The sequence below is a fragment of the Vicugna pacos genome, chromosome 9 (assembly GCF_048564905.1).
Source record: "Vicugna pacos chromosome 9, VicPac4, whole genome shotgun sequence".
NCBI lineage: Eukaryota > Metazoa > Chordata > Mammalia > Artiodactyla > Camelidae > Vicugna > Vicugna pacos.
In genome coordinates, this window is record NC_132995.1 from 74,629,048 (window position 1) to 74,648,968 (window position 19,921).

The following is a 19,921-nucleotide window of genomic DNA, read 5'->3' on the forward strand; positions in this document are numbered from 1 at the left end:
TTCCCAGACTACCCAAGGCTAAAATAGCCCTCCATCCCCAACAAGTATATTCTCTCCTTTCATCCTGTTTCACATTCTTTAGGGTGCTCCCAGCCGGGGTAATACCTGCTTTGCTTTCTTGTCTGTGTTGGTTGGCCTCCCCCATCACAGTGCAGACTCCGTGAGAGCAGGACCTTATCTGTTTTGCTATATCCTCAGCTCTCGTACATTGTAAACCCTCAGAGAACGTATATTGAGTGAATGAACAGTTATTTTCCTTTTCTGGAAAAAGAGAAGGGGCTTGCTTCTCTGAGATCCCATCTACATAACACACGCTGAGATTCTGCCCAGTGGTCAGATGTGCCAAGTGGCGTCTCTGTCCCAGTGGGAGGTACAGACCTTGAACCTCAGTTCCACACACTAGCACTCCTGGATTTCCCCCAGGTTTCTGGAGTCTAGAAAAATTAAAGGTAAATAAATTTCAAGTTGGAAACAGAGAGACCAACAGACTGCAAATAAGTTTCTCCCACCTGTAATTCTCCCTTCCGTCCCCTGCCCCACTTTAGTGGGTTTTTTGTTTGTTTTGGGTTTTTTTTTTAAGTTATATCTCTGCCTGGCGCCCATCTCCCCTACTATTGGATTGATTCAAGCTTGACCTAGGGCCCAAGCTTGAGCCAGTCTTTCCAAGTGACTAGACACAGGGCAAGACTGTATTTCAATGGGGAAGAGTCCCAAGTGAGAGGCAGCAAGCTTTAGAGGAGAGCTTGGCCTGTGTATTTCCAGCTTAGCCGCAGCTGAGAACCGTAAGGAAGCTTCAGCTGGGATGATCGTCTCCCTCCAGTTATTAAACTCTGCCTCACATCCTTCAGGTCAGCAACCCTTCCTCAGGGAAGCCTTTCCTGGCTGCTAGATTTATCTAGACCCTCCTCCCAAAGCACTGGGATCACCAACACTTATGTCATTACTTACTGTCTGCTTCCTCCATTGAGTAGGAACCTCATGAGGACAGTCGTTGACACTGTCCTCAACACCCAGCACAGTGCCCGCCCTCCCTAATCATGTGTTAAATAGAAGAGTGAAGGAACGCTTCTGTTGGCTGAGTGATACTTTCTCATCGTCATTCTACTCAGAGAATACCCAGAAACTCATCTGAGTGTCAGTTGCTCTGTACCAAAGAGACTCGCTTACCTAGTGGTCCTCAAACCTGGCTCCGCACCGAGCAATACTGGAGAGCTTTAATAAGACCGATGCCAGGGTCCTACCCTCCCAGGTTGTAATTTCATTGGTCTGGCCGTGGCTTGGGTGCCAGGATTCCAAAAGCTTCTGAGGACTCAGGTGCAGCTAGATTGAGAACCGCTGCTTTAAGTTTCAGAACTCACCCTTTGCGTTGGTCTTTATGGACTTGAAGCAGCCAAGGTGCGAGGGAGCAGGGATGTAATTCATGCCTAGTGAATGGTTCCTGACAGTTTAAGAGGCACTTTTACATCTGTTATCACATCTGATAATAACAAGCTAAGGGGTCTACTCTTGGGTTTAAATGTTCCCTTTGTGTTGATGACTCTTAAAAACCTGCATCCTGGCCCAGCTCCTGCCTGCACACACCGACATCCAGCCTGCAAGCCCCAGCGGTCCCCGCTGGTCCCTCGCGCAGCAGCTCCTGCCCTCGCGTGTTACAGGAGAGCACCTCCCGTGGCTGTGGCCTGCTTCCTCCCAGCCAGAGCCTCGAGCTTCTAGCCCCTCACTGCCCTTCCTTTGCCTTCCCCTGGCCATGCCCCAGGTCCGAGTTCTCCATCACTCCTTGCTGGCCTGTTGCCGTCGTGGCCGACCTCCCCACCTCCCTTCTCTCCCCTCCAGAGTTACCAGTGCTCCGTGCCCAGGCCCAGACTGGATCCGGTCCCTCCCTTCCCCAGCTTCCCCAGCACTGACCGCCCAGTCCAGACACCTCAGCACCGCCTTCAAGACTTGCCGATCTGGTGCTGCTTCCAGGAAATGCTTCCTAACTTCAGTCAAGCCACACGCACGGCTCAGTCTCTTGAGCCTGTGGGGGGCACTTCCTGCCGTCACCAAATCCCCTTGGAAGGCTTTTCCCTGCGGCTTTCAGCCTGTCAAGATCCTTCGTCTCCAGAGATGCCCTCTCAGGTCCTCCTTGAGTCCTTTGGTCAACACGAAGTGTTCTTCCCTCCAGCACGTGAAGGGGCCCACTGATGAGTTATGTGACAGTTGACCCCTGGACGACACAGGTTTGAACTGCACGGGTCCACTTAAACACAGATATTTTTCGGCAGTAAAAACTACAGAAGGTGGTCTGCGGCTGGTTGGCTCTGGATGTGGGGGAGGCACGGATGCAGCGGGCCGACTGTAAGTTACCCGTGGGTTCACCCCGCACTGCCCTGGTGTCGGCTGGATTCTCTCTTTAGGTTCGTGGTTGGGGCAGGGGCTTATGCGTCATCGTCTTCGTTTCTCTGAGGATCTTATCTAGAGGAGGCACTTAAATATTTGTTGATTTGGAAGCAGGAAGGGCAGGAGTTAACCTCCCTTGAGAATAAGCTGAGGTGTGGATGACTTGCTGAAGGGCATCCTCCAGCACTTGGGCTCAACCTTGAAATCTAGATAGATCTTGGGTGAGCAGAGAGGAAACAGGCTGGGGGAGATACTGGAGCTGGGTGACTCTTGTCCATGGACTAGCCTGGAAATAGATGTGATCAGCACTGTGGGCCTTTGCACACAAAGAGGTTTGGAGCGGGGGAGGGGCTCTGGGCCTCTCCTCCAGGTCCTTGGAAACAATCCGGGCCTGTCTGTGAAGACAGAAGGCGAGATAGCTCGGACAGGGGAGGTTTGTAGCTGTGAGGTGTGCTTGTGTAGCTGAGGGGACCCGAGTCGGCTTACGTCACCTGTGATCAGGCAGGGAGGGCGAGGGAGTTTGGTTTCTTTTTTAATAACAATGACTAACGTTGAGAAGTGTTGACAGTGTGCCAGGTACTGGCCAGACCCGGGAGGGGCCCACGCGGGGACTCGCAGCCCATTGTTCTGCATCCACCAGGAGCCTGGCCTTCTGTGTGGTCGCAGTTAGACGTGGAGCAGACAGGCCGCAGAATGACCAGGTCTGGCAAAGGACTGAGGACTGGGTCGGGATTACACGCCTTGAGTGAAGGGTCTTCTTCCCGCCGCCCAGCCCCCAGCACTGTGTCTGTCTCGGGTGGGAGCCGCGGGTCGTGTGTGTGTGTGTGTGTGTGTGTGTGTTGCTGTTTGCTTCCTTCGCAGACCCTGCTGTCTTCACCCCGCCTCCTCCTGGGGGGCTCTGTTCTTCTGCACTGTCTCCAAGCCCCACCTCGAGTCCCCGGCTCCTGTGTGGAGCTGACCCTGCAGCCGTGCTGCCGAGTGACGCTTTTCACTCGGAGCCGTTCCCCTCGCAGTGGAAAGGCGGTCGTGAGGAACGGGGGCCACAGGGCCTGAGAACAGACTGCGGGGCCAAGTGTTCTCCTGAACAGCCTCGGGGGAGGCCAGCGCTGCGGGCTTAGCCCTGGCTGTGCCCCCAGGCCAGTCTGGTGCCGTGACTGGGGGTGCGAACTCTGGGTCCTGTGCTCCAGGGACTGGCCCTAATTTTAACTCGGGCTTGTGTTTCTTTTCCTCGATGTATTAGCCTTAAAAATGCCATACAATTTGGCCCAGATCAACACCGTACTTTGTTTTTCAGGGGGTGGGGGCGCGGACCCTGCTCAGGTGAACGTTTCTACTAGTGGTCAGAGCAGGGACCAGCTGTCTGGGCCACTGTGCACACAGCACCTTCCTTTTCTTTCCATGCCCCTCCGCCCCCTTTTTTTCTTTTTTCCTTCTCTGCCCATCCCACTCTCCCCTGACTGTACAGGCCCCCACGCACATTGCTTATTCCTGCTGGTGGCAGGCGGGTCCCTGACCCCTCTGGGAACAGTGTGCATGGAGGTCCCACCCCAGCGGCTTTCCTGTCCAGCTGAGCCCACAGGTGTCTGGAGGAGAGGCTCACCTCCAGACCCCTGACCCTGGCCGTCTTAGTTAATTAGCGTACATGGATTTATTTTATAAGCACCGGGTCTTTGCCAGAAAAAGTCTGTCCCGTCTCTCAGGGTAGCATGACTGAGGGGCTGGTCTGGCCCCGAAGGCATCCTAGCAGCTGAGGAATTCCAGTAATCTCCGCCTGTTCTCATCATTTTCAGGGTGGTGGAAATTCGGGAGCTAATTATCTAGTATCTCCATACCTTTTTCTCTGACGCGTTCAGTACTGAAACCTTGAGTCTTTCCTCAGTGTTCTTTTTTGTTAGTCATGCTTTTCCATCCGCTTCACTCATCTGAAGTAATAAAATGGCCCGTGTGCCTCTGAAGTCCCTGAAATGTGTTTGTCCTTTTCCATCGGCGGATCTGCTGCCCACCCAGGAGAATCCCTCTGTAGGATGAAAAAAAAAGGAGATGGGTAAACTTGCCCGCGTGTTAAATTTCACTAGTGATGCCACCCAGTGTTTGCCCTTTGACTCTCTGAACGTTTTCTTTTGTTATGTGGTGTATTTCCATTTCCTTTTGTGAGCAGGAAATCAGATCTTGTGATTTTCTTAGATTTATACCTTCACTCTTTTCTTTCCCCCTTAGAGTTGAGAATCATGGCTGCAGGAAAATTTGCAAGCCTTCCCAGAAACATGCCGGTGAATCACCAGTTCCCCCTGGCCTCGTCCATGGACCTTCTGAGCAGCAAGTCACCTCTTGTTGAGCATCGCACAGATGCCTATCAAGACGTGTCCATACACGGCACCCTTCCACGGAAGAAGAAGGGCCCTCCTCCCATAAGGTCCTGTGATGACTTCAGTCACGTGGGTACCCTCCCCCATGCCAAGTCCCCACTGCAGAGCTCACCTCTGAGCCAGGGCGTCGTCCAGGAGCACCCTCTGCAAGACTGGAGAGGCGAAACCTTCAACTTCAGGTGACTTCTTTCATTTCACAAGTGAAACTGATTTGTTTTAGAGTTTTTTTTAATTGTCTTTTTTTTTAGGAAAAATGTCATGCACAAGGGAGAGCAGATAGTTTCAGTAACTCCCATGGACCCATCACTAGCTTCAGTGGTTATCACCTCATGGCCGGGCCTGCTTTGACTGTACTCCCCCTCCCCCCTTCCTCTGAGAAGCAAATCTGACCTCATTTTATCTGCAAACATTTTAGTATGTGTCTTTCAAAGATAAGGACTCTTATTTTTAAAACATGTAACTACAATGTAAAAAACTATCATGTCTTAAAAAAGAACCATTTCTTAATATCATCCAATATTTGAGAGTATTTAAGGCCAACTTCCTGTATCAATTAAGTCCCTCAAAAGGAACGATGACCTTTATCGTAACATCAGATTATGAACGACATCTATTCGATTCTACAGAGATGCCAAGATGTCTATAAATTAGGACCTGCCTCTCCTCGTGCAGGTGTTCCCCGCTATGCAGAGCGTTTCCTATGAAACATTTCATGAGCTGAAATGGTGTGAAGTGAGGAAGCACTCACCTTCGGACGCGTCTTGCTAATGATACATAAAATAAATGGAAGTAAAGCGCAGCTGCTCACAGACAGTTCAAAGCCGTGGCTACTTGATGCTGAGATGCTGCGTGTGGTCCCGGGGAAAGAGCGTGGCAGTGCCGCTCGCTGCTCTGGGTTCGCGCTGCCTCTGTAACAGCTCCCTGAAAACGGGCACTGAACGCTGCTTTTGCTTTTCACCTTTTTTTGCAAAAGGGAAAATCCTTTTCAGATTTCTTGTGATTAGTGAAATCAGGTACAGCTGTAGGTCTTTTCGTAAAAGTGAAGTGGTGTGAAGCAAACTTTCAAAAAGCGAGGTTATCTGTACTTAGTTGCCCCCGTGCTGAAGGGTTTTGTGTGGATGCGTCAGCAAGTCAGCTTCAGAACACTTCAGAATAGGACTTGATTTCTCTTCACCAGGGACCGGGGTGAGTGAGCCTTACGGTTGGAAAGGCTTCTCCTCTGGGTCTGCAGTGGTCCTGGTCGTGAGCCGGCTTGTCAGAGCGGGTTGAGAACGCCTGCAGCCCTTTTCCCGTTGAAGAGGACCGGCCACCTGTGATGTTATGCGTTAAGGAAGGGGGTGGTTTCTCCTGCTGTATCTCCTGGTGTCTCCTTTTGTGTCCAACTCTGTAGCACAGGAAGCCACTTTGATCCTAGCTCGTTTACTTGTTCAATACCTGTATGCTAAGCACCTCCATTAACTAGAGTACGTTGATTTTATAAACACCAATGCTTCACCAGGAAAATTCTGCCCGTTCCTCTGAGTATTTTAACTGAAGGGCTGGCCTGACATGGAAGACATTCTAGCTGTCAGATCATTCCAGTAACCTGCTCTTGCCCTTTCATAAGGTGGGGAAATATGTGAAGTAACAGGACAGCAGTGGGACATCAGAAACAGTGTCTCCCAGCGCTAACATTGTAGTAAAGGACTCAGATAATAAATACAGGTAAATAAACAAGACAATTGCAGATAATGCAGGAAAGAGAGCGGTATGCTGGAGATTTGTTGGGGTTGCACCTTTTCTTATAGGGTGGACAGGTCTCTGAGGAGAAGAACCTCGGGAGGCTGTCCAGGCACTGGGAGAACAAGGACGAGGAACTAGCGGTGGGGGCAAGTTTGACATGTTTGAAAAAACCGACAGGAAGCAGGGTGACCTGCGGCTGCAGGGTAGCAAGTTGAGAGGAGGATACAGGGGAAGAGCTAGGCAGGCGAGAGTTCAGAATTAGGTTTAGTTGCATAATTGCAGGGTTACAAGAAGGAAATAAGTGGAGAGCCAGGTATTCTTTGGAGAAAGCACTGGAGAGTCTGAAGTGTTTCTGACATCAGACCAGAAGGTTCCCCGGGGTGTTGTGGGGCTCAGAACGCTCCGTTCTGCAGAATCGAGGTGGGTGGCCTGCGGAGGAAGCAGGTAGCTGTGGGCGTGCACAGCTGTGCACGGTACTATGAATGTCACATCACTGGCACTTGTCGGGCCAGGATGCAGAAGCAGAGCCATCACTACTCCCTCTTAGGCAGGCTACGAGGCAGCATAGAAAAATACCTCTGGCCAGCCAAAAAAAGCACAAGTGCCAGGCTGCACAATGTGGAGTCTAAACCGTTCCCTGGCTTCCTGCGGCCACTTTTTATTTATTAAGTTAAACTCTATATTGAGCTAGATGTCTGTAGTGGATCACAGACTCACTCCTGGAAGTTCCAAGGTCCAGGCAGGGTGCCAGTTCTTACAAGGGGAAGCTGCAGGGGGCTGGAGGTGGTGATGGAGCCACCCTTTCTAGCTCAAGGAAGTTCCTGATAAACACTCAAGGTCCAAGCTGTCAACCTGCCAGGAGTTCAAAGCTTTTTGACTTCAAAACTGACTTGGACATAGATCAGATCTCTGTAAAAGATCTTATCGGGGGTGGACACAAGTCTTGAGTTTCAAGTCCAGGCTGTGGAAGACTTAACACGCGCTGCTGATTTAGGTTTGTTTCTGAGTCAGAATTACATTCATCCACATTCACAGCTTTTTTTCCTTAACTGAAAATATCTTATTGTTAGAGGTGAGTACAGGAAGTGAAAAATGCACATCCTTCAGAATCACCCTGAGTGAGGACATGCGGTTGTGTGTCAGAGGATCATTAAAAGTCCTAGTCCCCCGCTCTGCAGTCATACTGTTAATGTATTTTATTTTCCTGACACATTTTAAAAAATATCCTGAGGAGTTCAGAGTACCTTAATTTTTTTTAAAGCCTCTGAAGTATTCCTAATGAGATTATGAGCTGCCTCAGTTCCTTTTTGGAGGAAGCCACATATCAACAAAGAAGGTCTGTGAGGGTGAAAAGCTGGAGGCAAGCGGTGTGAATGAGAGCCTGAGGCTCTGGAGGGTGGTGACTGGGGTGCCGGGACCCAGCTCGCGGGCGGGAGGAGCAGCGTTTCCCATCCGCTTTTGGCTCCGACAGCCCCCCGCTGCTCCAGCTCACTCGCGCTGGACGCTGGGGGCCGTGTGTGTTTCAAAGTTAAGAGTTTTGTATCTCTGATTCTGGGGACCCAAGACTACTTAGACCTACCTTTAACAAGATTATTGATTTTTTTTGGCAGGGGGACAGGGGCAGGGAAGGCTTGGTTCAGGTCAGCTCTTTTGGCCTCTTTCGGCCTTACTTATTTCTTTTTATAGTGAATTCAGGGGTTAACTTTAGTTAACAGTGACTTGCCCAGGTGTCAAGTCTGAAAGCCTTCCATTTCGTCACATTTGGTGTTGGCATGATTTTGGTGGGGCCATCTTGGAGAGCTTGACCCACTTTTTTTTCCCCTCCTTAGTTTTTTTTTTTTTTTAAATAGAATCAGTTTACAATGTTGTGTTAATTTCTGGTGTACAGCATAGTGATTCAGTTATATATATATTCCTTTTCATATTCTTTTTCATTATAGGTTATTACAAGGCATTGAGTATAGTTCCCTGTGCTATAGAGTGGGACTTTGTTGTTCATCTGTTTTGTATATAGTAGTTAGTATCTGCAAATCCTGAACTCCCTCCATTCCCCCTTTCCCCCCTGGTAACCGCAAGTTTGTTTTCTATGTCTGTGAGTCTATTTCGGTCTTGTAGGTAAGTTCATTTGTGTCACTTTTTTTTAATTCCACACATAAGTGATATCATATGGTATTTTTCTTTCTCTTTCTGGCTTATTTGACTTAGTATGACATTCTCCAGGTCCATCCTTGTTGCTGCAAATGGCATTATCTTATTCTTTTTATGGCTGAATAGTATTCCATTGTATAAATACACCACAACTTCTTTAACCAGTCATCTGTCAGTGGACATTTAGGTTGCTTCCATGTCTTGGCTGTTGTAAATAGTGCTGCTATGAACACTGGGGTGCATGTGTACCCAACTCATTCTTTGTGTGTACCCCATCTACACTCAGAGGGAAACCCTTCAGACAGCACCTCCTCTTGTGAAATACTCTGATAAGTTGCAAGTTTGCTATTGTCCCAACAAATATGTTTACCTCATTAATCGTTAGTAAGCCACCTTTATTATGATTGAATATTAACTGAATATCCACCCTGTAAGAGGTCCCAGGCAAAGCAGAGGAAGTCTCCCCTTTGACCTAAAAATTTGTATTATTAAGCTGTCATGTAAACATGTGTCATATCCTCAGGAATTATTTACCTGTTACGTTTTATAGTTTTAAAATATCTTAAAGGCTGTGCTCATAAATTATCTTGTTTGAGCATCAAAACCCTGTGTGAGGGGCAGCAGTGGCATCGTGTTGTCATCATTTACTGCTGAGAAAATAGTCCAGGGTTTAGGGGCAACTAAGATCAGACCGTCGTGGGTGACTGAGCTAGGATTCGGACCCAGCAGCTACCATAGGGCCTTCCCCAGACACTGCTCCTCAGCCCTCCGAGAAGGCTGGCCCCGCTGCGGGCATCCTCTGAGCTGTCTTCTCACATGGAAGCTTCAGCCCCCGAGTCTGACTGCAGCATCTCAGACACTCGCCTTGAGGAGGATAGAGCCTGGGCCGCCAAGGGCAGGCAGGAGGCAGGCCTGGAAGGGGAGTTGGTCTCCTCGTTCTGAGACCCGTATCTCTTGGCTTTGTTGTCTTGGCTGCCCTTGGATGTACTTGTGGTTTTGAAAGGTAGCCAAAGCCAGAAGCCGGCCGCTCTTAAACCTGCTGCTTGATGCCACAGAAGGAGCCTTTGTTCTGCAGGCAGAGCAGGGCTTCTCGGAGAAGTCTGCAGATGGGTTTCCTCTTGACATTCGCATTGTTTGGTTGGTGTCCCTTGGATTCATCTGTCTTCAAGGATGAATTTTTATTCGAATCTGGGACCTTCCTTGGGCCAAGGGGGGACCAGTTCCTGTTGTTGGGATGTCTGTGCTTCTGGGATAAAGGACCAGCGCTTGGAGTCCATTGCGGGGCCTTCTCCTCCTGTGGGTACGTGGAGACACGCGTTCCTGGGAACAGCTGCCCAGAGCCTAATTCCTCTGCCCCTGGTGCTGTGGGAGCATGTGGCTGGACAATGTGGGGTTTCATACATTTGCATGAGTGGAGCTGACTGACTAGTCACAAGTGTTTTAACTGATGGGGGCCAGAAAGTCTGCAGAGTTAGCCCAAGTTAAAATCCAGCATCCTTTCCCAGGCGGTAAGTAACCTACCATGGCATGGTGTCAGCTCTTCTAAGGTGAAGCAAAAGTGTGAGGCACAAGAGCCGTCCACACCCTTCTCTAGACACTGATTCCGAGACCTGACTCTGGGCTGAGTTGGTGCCCTCATCTGAAAAATCGTTTTATGTGTTCCTCTTCAGAAGCACCACGTTCTATAACTACTGCTTTCTCCTTAAACAAAGCAAAATGTCTCCTGAGACAGGCAAATAAATCAGCCCTTAACTCAAAGTGAGTCAGAATAATCTACAAGACCTACAAGGTGAAGGTCCACACACAAACGTCTCATTTTCTTTATCCGTGGGCTTGTTGGCTCCCTGCAAATTGGAAGCTTTTGGTGCATAGAGGAAAAGTTGGGTTTAGAGTTGAAAAAAAAATCTGTTTCGTAGATTAATAGATTCTATTTAATAGAAGGTACATTTATTGAGCGGGCAGAGTGACAATGGCTTAAGAGCCAAGAATGTCTCCAGAAAGTCATTGCCTATGCATTGAATTTTTATTTTTAAAATTTCAAGTTGAGTTTTCACTAACAATTTGAAATGACCCTTGGTGTTGGAGCGCAGCTGTTGCGGACGGGTTAGTGAGCTCCGAGGGCTGGTGCACGTCCAGGCCCCCGTGGCCCCTGGTGTGCTGAGCCAGGAGCAGCTGGGTCAGAGGTGAGCTCAGCCCCTGCCGGGCATCTGGCACGGGCGCAGGGCCGGGGGAGCCCAGGGAACGGGAAATCCCTGCCGGGCCACCAGCTGCCTGACAGTAGTCCTAAATCCCCTACTGACAGGGATGATTTGAACCTAAAGGCTGGGCTCTGTGCATTCTCAGCTGTTCTGGGGGGAAACTAAAGGATTTTTTGGTGTTTTTTTAACTGATTGCAAACCGCAACCAAGTAAATGACCAGAGAATTACACAAAGCTGTCCTTGTTGAGTGGAGCTGATCAACATCTTCTCCTCCCCCGTCCCCAGGACAGACCTGCTTTCCATCCTGTTTTGTCAGGCTTCCTGCACGTTGTCTGGGAAGAGTCAGGTTTTTGAGTTTTCCTGAGAGTCAGAAACTATGAGCTTTTCACACCTCTCAGTATATGTTAAAGCATATTGTAAACAGAAGATGCTGCGCAGTTACAGATTATTCACATTCTTATCACATGTGGATTTGGGAGCCATCCCAGCCTGGCTGGAGGAGCTGAAGTTGCTCTCTTGATTGGAAGACGCCTTCACAGGGCCTGGACTGGAGCCACAGGACCGATAAGCCCTCAGGCCTCGGCCACCCTGCTGTTCACAGCTTTGTAGTGCTGTCACCACCCAGCCTGTCCCTGAGACTCACTGCAGGCCTGCGTGCAGAATTCCAGGCTCTCCTCTGAGGCCCCAAGCACAAGCCCGGACGGTATTCTTGTTTCTGGACTGTGCTGTTACTTACAAACTATAGAAGTCTGAGGGACCTTCCACACTGGCCCCGGCTTGGTGCAGCCTGGACTGTCTGCGGCTCCAGGATCACTTGCGAACGTGTGAGGTGAGAGGGGGAGAGACCCTGAGGCATAGAACTGAGAGGTCTCAGTTCAGATCCTGTGAATCCACTTACTGGGTGTGTGAGCTAGGGCCAGCTCTAAGCTATAAAACGGGGGGAAGTAACCCCCTCTGGGGAGTGCTGTGAAGGCTCACTGGCCGCTAAACAGGAAGGCTCCGCCAGCGTCAACGCTCTGACTTTCACCCTTGAGCCTGGTTCTGCCTCTGGAGGACCGGCTGCAGCAGGTCATGTCCTTGCTCTCGGCTTCCCTCATCACAGCTGTTCATCCTTCTCCTGCCAACTCTGCTGTGTGATGCCCGACCCCGAAGGCCACTGGCATGCTTCCTGGGACATTGATGTCGTCATGGATGTCAGGGAAAGCTGCTGGTGACCTTGGTGCTAACTCCAGCATCCAGACCGGGTAGCCTTACGACCGTAGTAAGTTACTTCACCTTTCTGAATCTCCTCATCCTCAAAGGGTGGCTCTGGGGTCAAGTGCAATCCCACGTGAGGGCGCCTAGCCCAGACCCTGGCCTGGAGCAAGGGCTCAGATGTGGGTCTCCGCCCTTCCTTCCTCCTGGGAGGCTCCTAACCCTCCCGTGTAACCTGAGATTACATTCAGTGCCTGCGGCTTCTGTGGGGAAAGTTTCCCACGTGGTGACAGAGTCTGGCTGGAATCCTTCAACCTGCGTCTGCTCTCAGCTGCCCTGCAGCAGTGCGTCTTGGCCACCGCTCACGTGCGCAGGTGTAACAGCCTCACGGTGCCCTAAGAGGTCTGCCCCACCATTGTGCTGGGACAGGAAACAGCCTGTCTTTGGTGAACTGGCCCAGCCCTTGCTCACTTGTCTTTGCCCTTAATATCGGTGTCTTCCCTGTTGATTCTTTGGTGAACACTTCCTGAGCTTGTTTTGTGCCAGGTATTGTCCTGGGCACCAGCTATCCCGTGGAGAATGAAACAGATGTGGTCCCTGTCCTTCGGGGGCTCCCAGTTCAGGGGGCACACAGACAAATGCGACACATGTATAACTGCAGGATGAGGGGGTGCAGGAAGGACACAATAGAGAGCCCCGAGTTCCTCAGACTGGGTGGAGGGAAGGCCTGTCTGCAGGAGGGGACATTTGAAGATTAAATATAAAAAGAGATTTTTTTCTGTTACTGTGTATTGAAATGATAATATTTCTGAGATATTAGGTTAAATAACAATTATTGAAATTAATTTCATCTATTTTCAACTGGCTTCTAGAATATTTTAAATTATATGTTTTTCACACATTGTATTTCTGTTGGACAGTGCTGGCCTAGACCTCGCTAAGGAGTCTAGATTTTCTCCTTAGGGCAAAGGGGAGCCTTTAAAGGTTTTGTTTTGTTTTGTTTTGTTTTGTTTTAATGGAGCTACTGGGGCTTGAACCCAGGACCTTGTGCTGGCTAAGCATGTGCTCTACCACTGAGCTATGCCCACCCCACCCCACCCCACCCCCAAAAGGGTTTTAAGCAAGGGAACAGCATGATCTGATTCAGTTTACTTGGTCTCTGTAGAAAAGTGCTTGACAGAAGAGGAGGAGCTGGAGGGAGGGCAGGGGGCGGTTGTGAAGGCGGAGGAAGCAGGTGGGGGTCTGCTCCAGGGTGGTCGTGGAGGAGGTGAAGGTGGCTGGATTCAAGATCTACTTTGTGGGTAGAGTCTTCCGGGCTTACTGAGGGTCAGATGCAGCGGGGTGCGGGAGTGGGGTAGTCAGCATGGCTTGGGTAGCCGGTTGTGTGGTGGGGGACCATTTACTGAGATGGGGAAGATGGGAGAGGAGCAGGGCTTCATTTGTTGGTTGGGCTGTTTTTTCTTGGGAGGAGGAGGTGATGGTAGATTGCAGAGAACGGAGACCTCTGTGTTATGTGTGCTAGGTCTGAGATGTATGTCTAAGTGGACGTATTAACCAGCCCATTGGTATTATGAGCCTGGAGCTGTGGAGAGAGGTCTGGGCTAAAAGGTATAGTTAGAATTTTGCATAGAAATGAAATTAAAGCCAGAAATGGATGCCATCAGCCAGGGAGAGAGCTGTGTAAAGCACTGAGGGAAGGGCCCCCGGCCCCAGCCCTGGGGAACCCCAGCACAGTCCATCCCAGGGAGTCAGCAGAGAGGCTGAGCATTTGGTGGGGGCAGGGCAATGAGGCGGGAGCCACGCGGGGGGGTGGTGGTCAGCAGGAAGTGGGGTTTTCTTTAGATGAGAGACAAAATTCAATAGGAAAAGATCTAATCTTCTAAGCATGTAATAAAACAAAGCACATTTTTTCATTACTCCATTCTTTCTATAAAACGTTTTTGACTTGATTAAAGCCGACATGTGGCCAGGGCCGCCCTCCCTGGGGGCCCATGTCAGCAGCGCCGTGATCACGCTCCCACGTTCCTTCCAGGACGGGTCCCGCACGTCCCCTGATGGCTCTGTGGACAGAGGAGGTACGTGGATGGCTGTGGGTGGCATTCAGGCTTTTGCCCGAGGGGTGGTGGCTGCTTTTCCAAGGTTTTCACGAGCAGCCACCTTGAGGTCCAGCCACCCTGAGGTCAGCTTCTTGCTCTGGAAGAAGCTCTAGGGCGCATGTTCCTGTATGCGTTTGGCTGAGTGAAGTCTTTCCTTTTAGAGGCCTTGAGGGCATTATCTCAAAACCATAGTACTTTTATCCTGCCTTTAAGTTAGTGGAGAAGAAACCTACAGACACCTCCTTTAGAAGGGGATGGGCAGTGGGTGGGGCAGTGGGAGTGCAGGAAGGGCAGAGAGATACCAGCCAAACAAAGCTTCTGCTTTGATCAAAAGTGCTGTGCTTGGGCTGAGCCAGCCTGAAGCCAGACCCTCTGTGCCTGCCAAGAGACATACTGGCCTCCACATGGCTTTTCTTGTTCTTTTTTCTATTCAGTTTGACTGATTGCTGCCGAGTTCAGATTTCAACAGTGGCTTTTAACTTAATGCTCTCCTAGAATTCTGCTAAGCGTGAGCTAACCCACGACCGCGTCAAGCCTGTATCAATCGGGACCACTCTGTGCTAGTCCTGGGCTCCTGTGGAGACTCACCATGGGGCAACACGTAGGGTATTTAAATGGTGCTGCTTTAACTGATTAGGGAATCTGCCCGAGAAGGCGGTTTCACTGCCGTTCTTTTAGTGTATGTCAACGCATTCATCAGGCATCGCGGTGTCTCCAGGTGAGAGAGAAGCTGACTCACAGAAGCAGGAATCAGCTGTTGAAGTGAAAGAAGCAGGCGTTTTAGAAGCAGAAGCGAGCAGGCCTTAGGACCTCTGACAGCCAGGGAGGGAGCGGTGTCCTCATCTGCAGTCTGCTCTGGGCTGCAGGAAGAAAGATTCCCAAAGTTGAGGGAGATGGTAGAGGGTCTCCGAGCCTGAGGCTCTGAGAAAGGGAAACACAGTTCAGGACAACTGAGACCAGCATACTGACCGCAGCTCGAAGGAGGAACATGTATGTGACCATCCAGGTAGCTCTAGTGTTTAAGGATGTGTAGGAAGGACTGTCTCCAGCCCGGACTGAGCTGTTTACAGGATTCCCCGCACTGCGGTGTGAGGAGCCAGGGCTGACCTGATGAATTCATCCGCAAGTACGTTGAGCATCCGTGTGCCAGGCTCTGTGCTGGAGATTCAGAGGCTGCGCAGGGCAGTTGAGTTCATGGCCCGAGGAGAAGGGAGGCTGGTTTTGAATCATCTGAGCCCACCTGCCCCTGTTCTCTCTGTGCTGCTGCCCCAGCTCCCCAACCACAGTGTAGTCCTCTGTGTCACTCCTCTAGTTGGACGAGCAGTTCTGCTTCTCTTGACCTCTGACTTTGATGCCTTTCCAGGTATCAAGTTACTTTCTCTCTTTGGCCAGGTGATTGCAGGTTGTGCTTTCCAGGTAATCCTTCCCTCAGGGCCTGCCTCCTCGGTGCCACCACTTCCTCTGTGCTGTTCTGACCTTGGACCCAGACCCAGGAAAAGTCAGGCTCTGCAGGCAAGGCCCGTATCAGAGGGAGGCTCTGGGCTGTGAAAGAACCAGACAGCGGGGTGAGCAGAGGATTGTGGAAAATGCTAAGGGGAACAAAAAGGGCTTTCAGAATTTATGTTTGGAATAATAAAACCAAAGAGAGAGGGGATGTGAGAGAAACCAAACTACTGGGCTTCTGTTTGGCTTGTGTTTTTCTGTCAAGGAAGGGAATTCTCTGATTGGAAAGAGTGGGGCAGAGGTGGAAGAAGAGAGTAGAGGAGGCCATGACAAGAGGCTCTGATGCCACCAAATGGGGTGAAGCCCCAAGGCCCAAGAAGACGGAGGGAGCTGGAGGCTGAGACTATCAAACCAGCACACAATGCTGGGGAAATGTTGGCCTCACCAAGAGCTGCCGGAAACATGCCGATAGATAAGTACTTTAATTTTAAGAACTAGGGAGATAATCTGTCAAACAGTGAGATTGACATCGATCTCAGGAAATAGCCTGCAAAGGGTTATCAGGACAATGATTTTTGGATACTGGGTGGAAGAAGCAGCGACCGTTAGTAATAAGCGGGGGCTCTGCCAAAAGCAAGTCACACTAGATTAACTTTCTTTCCTGGGGCGACTTTGTTGGTAGATTAGAGGAATGTTGAGAAAGTGTATGTGCGGATGTCAATCATTGGTGATGACCTTAGGGTCAGAGAGACTGGGGCTAGAGGATGGTACAGGAAGCCTGCTGCAGGCCATGACCTTAGCCCCATTCTAGCCAATTTAAAAATATCTTTTAGACAATAATATGGGCGTATAGATCGCATTGGCAGATGGCATGAATCTTGGAGGAATAATTAATATGTCAAAATGACGGGAAGTAAGGTCCAAAAAAGATCTTGGCACTTTGAAACAACAGACCAAAGCTAACTGGGAAGACTATGGGGAGAGACAAAGACTTGGACTGGAGTTCAGAAACAAAGTTCAAAGTGTGGGGTTTGGCTTAATAGCCACATATGAAAAAATGCTCTGGGATTTAGGTAACTGCAGCCTCAGAATGAGTCAGCAGTATGCTATGGTTGTCAGAGAAGCTAATATGATTTTCGGAGCATTAATTGAAGTTTAATAAGCAGACCAAGGGAAGTGGTCACACTTGGCTGCCCAGATCACAGCTGGTGAACTGCTTTTACTCTAGACATCAGAAATGGAAGATGGATCCCCCCGCTACAGAGCAGTGAGCTTCTGTCTAGACCGCTCCTCTGCTCTAAAGCAGATCTGTTGGTTCGATCATTAAGGAATACCCCTAGGTTCTTTGTAGTAGTGAAAAGGAACTCCTCGGTCGTGTGTTAACTCTGGGAGAATGTAAAATGAGCCCAGCTCTAATCCTGTCAGCTGCTCGTGAGCCTGCCTGAACAAGCGAGGGCCGGGAAGTATGTTCGTAAAGAAAAAAACGTGAGACGTGGGAGAGTGAATCTTACCTATTTTGCGAGGTGATGGAACAAAATACATTTTCTTAAGTGCACACCTAGTCGTGCAATAATTCTGCTTTCAAAGCTACATCCCTTTTTTAATTAGCAAAAACTGTGTACATAATACACCTCCACCTAGAGTGAGTAACTAACTCTTTTTGGGACTTGAATGTAATTCCCAGTATTTGTAAAGAAATTGTCCATCTGACTACATGCTAGCTGATATTGTTCCAAGTGATGTCATTTCTCCGCTTACCAGGCCAGCCCTGTTTTAAGCATCTATCTCTTCATTTTCCCATAACCGGCTGGAAATGGCGCTGTGGTACTCTCTCTGTCCTCTTGGTCATCTCTCCCTGATTAACTTCCTCCCTGGCATTTCAGACGTGTCCAGGGGGATTCATTTGCAGCTGAAGCAGCCAGCCTTTCAGGGTCACTTTGGAAACATCTAGTCTCGTGGGGGCTGGGGCGCCAGCCACCGCCGCCCTGGCAGCAACAACGTCCCATTGCTGAGGGAGTTCTGTCTGAGGCCATCACAGCTCAGCCCCAGGCCTGCGGCTGGGTTATCTCCTTCAGGAGGAGGCCCGTCAGTCCAAGAACAATATTTCTCTCTTGTTCCCTCTCTCCCTCTCCAAAGTTTTCTTCCCTTGGGTGAATCCATGGAGTTGGGGAGTGGGGCGGGGGAGGAGGCCCAGGGTCTAGATATTCTGTATGCTGGAGAGGACACACACACACACACACACACACTCACATTCATTCAAACCAACATTTATTGAGCAACTGTGCCCTGGGGATACAAAAGTGAGTAAAATAAAATATGGTCCCTGTTGTCAGTGAGATCATGGTCCAGTGAGGGAGACAGGAGTGCACATGCTGCATTGAATTAGAATCTCTTGTTACAGTGAGGTTTTATAGTGCATAGAAGACAAGTGCTGAGGAGATGTTGTTAATTCTGTGAATTGGTGGCAGGGTAGGGAGTCAGGGAAGGAGTGGTCAGAGGTGGTGGAATGGCTGGGAAGCCAATGGGGACTCCACGCTTCTCAGTTCAGGGAATTCCAGTTCATTTCGATTAGCCAGAGTGTAAGGAACAAGGTCAGGAATGAGGCTGGTGAGATGGGCAAGGCCTTAGAATCATGTATGTCATCTAATAAAATAGAAAATGAGAATGCTAGGCCCTCCCACATGTTAGTCTTACCTAAAAGAACATTTGGTCTAGTCAGGAACATCGTCCAGTGGAAGCAAAATCCTCGTAGATTCAAAGCCTGTTGTTACCATCTTTTCCCCATCCCCCCATCCCCGTGTGTCCCCAGCCAGGATGTTGAGATGTTGACAGAGCTTCGTGCTGGAGAACAAAGGCTGATGGCCCTAGATTCTGAGGTCATAGCCACATGCAAATAGGCTGAAGCCATGAGGTTGCCAGTGAAGGGCACACTTTCTCCTGGTTGTTAGATTCATCCTTCCTGGTTGTTGACATGCCCCGGTTCGCGGGGTGGTTAAAAATGGTAAACCAGTAGACCCCAAGGCTGCAGTGTTTGTCCTCCTTGGCCCCACTACTTCCTGTAAACAGAGAGAGAGCCTACTGGTCGCCCTCATCTTGAGTCTCTTTGTATTTCATTTCAGTTCAGTGTTCTAGGAATGAGTTCATTTGTGATGAATGAACACCCACAAGCAAGAACTCCATCCCTGACATTTAAGCCTTCTAGTCTCTGACCTCAGTGAATTTCATGTTAAGATTTTTGCACAGTGCTTTCTCGTCCAGGAACCTTGCTCCACTTACAAGCTCCGTATAGTCTTTGTGTCTGCAGTCATCATTTGTGCATCGTGGCGGTTTTGCGGTCCCCTTTCCAGCTCTTACACGTTTCATTTCTTTTGCTGAGTTAACTGTGCTGACTGGTGCTTCCAGGACAGTGAGGCACAGAAGCAGTAACAGTGGAGGTCTTTGTCCTGTGTCTGATTGATTTTAGTCATGAGTCTAATACTTCACTGTTAAGAATGATGCTTGGTGGAGATTTTGGTAGATATGCTTGTCCTTCTTTATTTCTAGTTTGTAAAGAGCTAGCCTTTTTCCTGCTGAGATCATAAAAAGACAATGATTTTTTAAAAACCCTTTCTCCCCATCAATTAGATGGCGCCAAACGATCTTCATCCTTTAATCCGTTAATGTGGTGAACTGTGCCAATGGATGTCCTCGAATTAAACTGACCCCGTATTCCTGGAGTCAGCTCAATTTAACTGTGATGTATTTTCATGTATTCTTGTGCTTGGTCTGTTGATATGTTGTTTGGGGTTGTTTTCATATCGGTTCATGTGCGAGATTAGCCTGTACCTTTTTTCATTCTTTTATTGACCTTGTGTTCTTTAATATCCTCTTTTTCAACTCTCTTGAAGAGTTTGTGTAATTTTCAAGTAACAAATTCCGAAGTTTGGCAGAACCTGCTGGATAGAAAAACCATCTGCGTCTGCGGGGAGACACTGAGCAACTGAGTAATTTTTTCAAATAGTTCCAGGAGTATTCTGATTTTCTGTTTCGAGTCTGTTTTCGTGTGACTTTTCCAGGAACTTGTTCATTTTTCCTACGCTTTCAGGTTTACTGGCGTAAGGATGTTCTTCGTGCCCTCTGGTGTGCGCTCTCGCTTCTACGGTTATGCCCCTTTGTTTCTCTGTTGCTTTGTGCCTTCTCTCATTCCCCCCGGGGTTGTCCGTGTCGGACGTTATTTTATTAGGCTTCTGAAGAGCCAGGTTTTGTTGCTCACCAATTATATTATTTTTAAAAATTTAATTGCTGTTCTTTTTATCTCTTTTCTATTTTTTAGTGCTTGTTCTGTTCCTTTAACTTAAGCTGGTCACTCAATTAATTTCAGTCTTTCTTTTCTAA

General features: G+C 49.2%; 1 protein-coding gene across 8 annotated transcripts in view; it reads left to right on the forward strand.

Moving 5' to 3' along the window:
• Positions 1–19,921, forward strand: part of BCAR3 (BCAR3 adaptor protein, NSP family member) — a 188,138-nt gene that overhangs the window by 87,367 nt on the left and 80,850 nt on the right. For 7 of the 8 annotated variants that reach the window (XM_072968184.1, XM_031680425.2, XM_072968185.1 and 4 more), the window contains one exon: positions 4,597–4,924. The exons of the other annotated variant lie outside the window; for it this stretch is intronic. In XM_072968184.1, the coding sequence (XP_072824285.1) occupies positions 4,608–4,924 (317 nt within the window). In that variant the 5' untranslated portion in view covers positions 4,597–4,607. The remainder of the gene's footprint in view (positions 1–4,596; positions 4,925–19,921) is intronic. 8 annotated transcript variants of the gene reach the window in all.